The 5,770-nt window shown below is 36.2% G+C and overlaps 1 protein-coding gene across 1 annotated transcript in view; it reads left to right on the top strand.

Moving 5' to 3' along the window:
• Positions 1-1,316: 1,316 nt before the first annotated feature.
• The window catches only part of LOC106474370 (zinc finger protein 391-like), a 30,161-nt gene continuing 25,707 nt past the window's right edge, over positions 1,317-5,770 (top strand). The window contains exon 1 of the mRNA XM_013935061.2: positions 1,317-1,520. Coding sequence (XP_013790515.1) covers positions 1,317-1,520 — 204 coding nt within the window. The remainder of the gene's footprint in view (positions 1,521-5,770) is intronic.

Consider the following 5,770-nt stretch of genomic DNA (forward strand, 5'->3'; position numbering starts at 1 on the left):
GTTGGACGGTAGTTCACACATTATCTGTAATATTCAATAAAGTTTGTCCATATTGTTGGACGGTAGTTCACACATTATCTGTAATATTCAATAAAGTTTGTCCATATTGTTAGACGGTAGTTCACACATTATCTGTAATATTCAGTAAAGTTTGTCCATATTGTTGAACAGTAGTTCACACTTTATCTGTAATATTCAGTAAAGTTTCACTTATGATAGTGTACGATATACAAATCTAGAGTAATTTTTCTTTTGTATCTGACGTCAACGCACGTGAATTCACCTGCCGGTGAGTGCCACCTGAGGTCACACAGGCGGAGAACTACTGCTACCGCCACTGTCTCAAGCAAATCGCAAGGTTCAGCCAGTTCTGATTGCATACGCACTCAACCGCAAAGAAACAGCTGCTCTGTCTTAATTCTTTGATCTCTCGGACTTTAATACCGAGAAATGTCTTTTGGAATTTTGTTTATTTTTTCACACAAGAGACGACCCGGCCCGTTCTCCCAAAGTGTCCCGCCTTGACTTTGGGCGATCATCTTGAGGTACAACGAACAGGGCGGGGTGGGCTCGGTGTGCCAATCGTTATGCAGCAGAGCACCGATCCCAAGTTAGGAGGGGCCGAAATGGTCACCGTCATCTTCAAAACTTGCACTACCAGAAGAGCAGGTCAAATGTGTCCGAGAAAAGAGGTGCTTGAGAACTTATCACGCACGTGCATTTTAAAATACGTTGAAGCTTTAGCAAATAACTGACTGAAAAGATATTGAAATGGACTTCTCACCTGTCTAATTATTGAAATGGACTTCTCACCTGTCTAATTATTTTCTTTATTTGAAACGTATCTTCAGACCATTTTCACCAGTATATTCACGACCGTATGATAGTTCCAGTAATTGTTCTACATATATTCACGATCGTATGACAGTTCCAGTAATTGTTCTACATATATTCACGATCGTATGATAGTTCCAGTAATTGTTCTACATATATTCACGACCGTATGACAGTTCCAGTAATTGTTCTACATATATTCACGATCGTATGACAGTTCCAGTAATTGTTCTACATATATTCACGATCGTATGATAGTTCCAGTAATTGTTCTACATATATTCACGATCGTATGACAGTTCCAGTAATTGTTCTACATATATTCACGATCGTATGACAGTTCCAGTAATTGTTCTACATATATTCACGATCGTATGACAGTTCCAGTAATTGTTCTACATATATTCACGATCGTATGACAGTTCCAGTAATTGTTCTACATATATTCACGATCGTATGATAGTTCCAGTAATTGTTCTACAATGGAAACTTGTGTTCTTATCCCGCCGGAGTTCAGTTTAGTTTTGAGCGCCGTGAATACTGGAAAGAATGTTAACACTTTGTACGAGATGGACGTCAGCGTGTGGAGCAATCAGCTCGTACCTCTAGGATCTAAGTTCTCTCCATTCCAAGGTACAATACGACTAGATCGATTGGAGTTATACAGCGTTCTCGATGTCAATGATGTAAGTACAGAACATTTTACACTCGTGTTTAGTCTATAATACAGCAATATTTATCTCCAGAAACTAAAACTATTTTTGTTTTTTTTTGCTTTATTGTGAGCTTGACACTAAGCCTTGCATCATAAGCGACCATTCAGATTCGTTGCTCATAGTGTGCCAGATTTTTGTGGAAACAAAGTAGGATTCGAACACTAATTTTTGCCATAGGACGGATTGGTAATTTCATGTCATTATGTTTTCGGTAAAGATCGTCTTCTCGAAAAACAATAAAAAATGATAATATTAAAGTTTAGCTTCTAACAAACTCCTTTACTATATTAAAATTGATTTTATGGAAATAAAGTTAACTGTTTATAAACGTTACGCCCGTTTCATGGTAGACAATCTTAGATGGAAATAAAGTTAACTGTTTATAAACGTTACGCCCGTTTCATGGTCGACAATCTTAGATGGAAATAAAGTTAACTGTTTATAAACGTTACGCCCGTTTCATGGTCGACAATCTTAGATGGAAATAAAGTTAACTGTTTATAAACGTTACGCCCGTTTCATGCTCGACAATCTTAGATGGAAATAAAGTTAACTGTTTATAAACGTTACGCCCGTTTCATGGTCTACAATCTTAGATCTTTGTTTATCCATTTTGTTTTGCATTTAGGTCTTAATACCTCATTGTATCCTTAATCCAACTTTTAATACCTCATTGTAACCTTAATCCAACTTTTAATACCTCATTGTAACCTTAATCCAACTTTTAATATCTCACTGTATGTCTGATTGAACTTTTTAATACCTCACTGTATGTCTAATCCAATTTTTAATTCCTCACTGTATGTTTGATCCAATTTTTAATACCTGACTGTATGTCTGATTCAACTTTTTAATACCCCACTTTATGTCTGATACAGCTTTTTAATACCTCACTTTAGGTCTGATCCAATTTTTAATACTTCACTTTATGTCTGATCCAATTTTTAATACCTGACTGTATGTCTGATTCAACTTTTTAATACCCCACTTTATGAATGATACAGCTTTTTAATACCTCACTTTATGTCTGATCCAATTTTTAATACCTATCTATTTGTCTGATCCAACTTTTTAATACCTCACTGTACGTCTGACCCAACTCCATAATACCTCACCGTACGTCTGACCCAACTCCATAATACCTCACCGTACGTCTGACCCAACTCCATAATACCTCACTGTACGTCTGACCCAACTCCATAATACCTCACTGTACGTCTGACTCAAGTTTTTAATACCTCACTGTATATCGATCCATTTTTAATACCTCACTGTACGTCTGACCCAACTCCATAATACCTCACTGTACGTCTGACCCAACTCCATAATACCTCACTGTACGTCTGACTCAAGTTTTTAATACCTCACTGTACGTCTGACTCAAGTTTTTAATACCTCACTGTATATCGATAACTTTTTAATACTTCACTGTACGTCTGACCCAACTCCATAATACATACGATTTATTTAAAAGCTTTAGTACTATATGAATGAATCTTAAGATAGTATAACGTATAAAAACTTATACAGTGTGTCTGTAAATTATAGTCATCAATTGTTTACGTGTGATGTGTATATATATGTATATTCGTATCCTGGAATAGTGAGAAAACGTTTAAACGTAAAACCATTACAGAAGGTAAGCTGACATGTTACAACTCTTGACATGTTACAACTCTTGCGGTAAGTGAACTGCTTATTTATTATTTCTGTTTGTCATGATGAGCTATCTGAAGAAGGGATGTGTAAAACCTGTTGCGGAAAGTCCTCCACGCGCTGGAGGAACTGTATTAAAGTAGAACACCCCACACTTCCCTTGATTTACTGGCTGAGCTCATAAGCTGAGCCTGTATGACGGTTTTATGCAAATCGTGACTCGTGTTGGAGGAGGAAAATGAGGGACGAGGTAAATATCAAAATAAGAAACACAAATACAAAAATGTTGCTCGGTTTATGTTTATAATAGTTTCTGTAATAATTAAATTACTAAATAATTATACGTAATGGGTCCAGCATTTTAATGCTTTAATATATGTCTGATCTAACTTTTTAATACCCGACTGTATTTTTTGATCCAACTATTTAATACATCTATATATCTGATCCAACTTTTTAATGCTTTAATATATGCCTGATCCAACTTTTTGATGCTTTGATATATGCCTGATCCAACTTTTTGATGCTTTGATATATGCCTGATCCAACTTTTTAATACCTGACTGTATTTTTTGATCCAACTATTTAATACATCACTATATGGCAGATCCAACTTTTTAATGCGCCACTATATGTCTGATCCAACTTTTTAATGCGTCACTATATGTCTGATCCAACTTTTTAATGCGTCACTATATGCCTGATCCAACTTTTTAATACCTGACTGTATTTTTCATCCAACTATTTAATACATCACTATATGGCAGTTCCAAGTTTTTAATGCTTTAATATATGCCTGATCCAACTTTTTAATGCTTTAATATATGCCTGATCCAACTTTTTAATATCTGACTGTATTTTTTGATTCAACTATTTAATACACCACTATATGCCTGATCCAACTTCTTGATACATCACTATATGCATGATCCAACTTTTTAATACCTGACTGTATTTTCTGATCCAACTATTTAATACATCACTATATGGCAGATCCAAGTTTTTAATGCATCACTATATGTCTGATCCAACTTTTTAATACCTTACCAAATGCCCGACTTAACTTTTTAATGCCTCAATATATATGTACAGAGAAGACACATGTCACATGTCTTTACTTTTTAATCAGACTGATCAAATGGTTAAACAACACAGGTAATTATATCTCGCTATTTATATCACAAAAAGACTGATAATATCCATATTTGAACCGTAAAAAAGGATTTGTTAGAATTATTATCAGTCTTAATGTGTTGTAAGGTTATTCAGATCACATAAAACATTGTGTACACAAAATAATGCAGATCATAATTATCATTTCTGGCGGTTATTTTGATGAAAAATAATTTCTAGAGATATAATTAATCATCAGGGATGTCCAAAGATTAATAAATCTTCCTTCGCCCCGCTCGAGCCTGGTGTATTTTGAATTTAGCACGTGGATTAGGCTTTTATAGCCTGACTGAGATTATACGGTTAATGAAGAATAACAAAAAACAACAACATTAAACGAGGCGTGAGGATGGCAGAAGTGAAGGCAGGCGATCTTGAGGCATGTAGTGGTAATGAAGAAGAGGAAGAGTCGACAAATTACGACAACAAATAGGCCTTGTCAGGGATCAGTAGATCCAAGTGCCTTGTCGGGATCAGTAGATCCAAGTGCCTTGTCGGGGATCAGTAGATCCAAGTATCTTGTCAGGGATCAGTAGATCCAAGTATCTTGTCAGGGATCAGTAGATCCAAGTGCCTTGTCAGGGATCAGTAGATCCAAGTGCCTTGTCGGGATCAGTAGATCCAAGTATCTTGTCAGGGATCAGTAGATCCAAGTATCTTGTCAGGGATCAGTAGATCCAAGTGCCATGGCTAAGATCTATAGATCCAATGCCTAAAGATTTTGGTGTGGGTGAAAACTGGAGTACCCCGAGAAAACCCATATTCACTAGTCGGGACCGATTATAGTCCGATTAATGTTCTAACGCAGGTCATCCTTCTGCCAAGAGAGACTAGAGGGAAGGCAGTCAGTCAACAGCACACCTGACACGAATCTGGGGTTGCGCTTGTCTGGTCGAATAGTGGGATTTCACGGTCACTCTAATAACGCATCCATGGCCAAAAACTGCAAGCAATGGATCCTCAGATTCACGATCCGGGCACGCTGACCACTATGTCACTTGAAGGTATCGAGAGTTAGTAATATTCACCTAACTGGATTTAAAATTAAACGAATTATGAAGTTAGTTTTAAAAATATAAACAAGTTGCAGAAAGTCTTAAGTTTCCTTAAATTGAGTTTTTTTTTTATATTCAGTTTTCATTTAATAAACTGCTACAAATGGTCGACAATATAGTCCTGCAACGTACGTTTACAAGTAAGAGAGGATATATTTCTGTGAAAATCGATGATGTCTTGTGGTAGGTCACAAATCACTTAACTGTGCGAATCCGTAATTGTTAACATCATTTCTGTCTATAAGAGTAGATTACATTGGGATTGTTAACAGTCATAATTTGGGTGATGTAACAACCCACCTTTACACAATGCCGTATGGTGCAGAACACGTAACA

This window comes from Limulus polyphemus, unplaced genomic scaffold, assembly GCF_000517525.1.
Source record: "Limulus polyphemus unplaced genomic scaffold, Limulus_polyphemus-2.1.2 Scaffold7129, whole genome shotgun sequence".
In the NCBI taxonomy this organism is placed as follows: domain Eukaryota; kingdom Metazoa; phylum Arthropoda; class Merostomata; order Xiphosura; family Limulidae; genus Limulus; species Limulus polyphemus.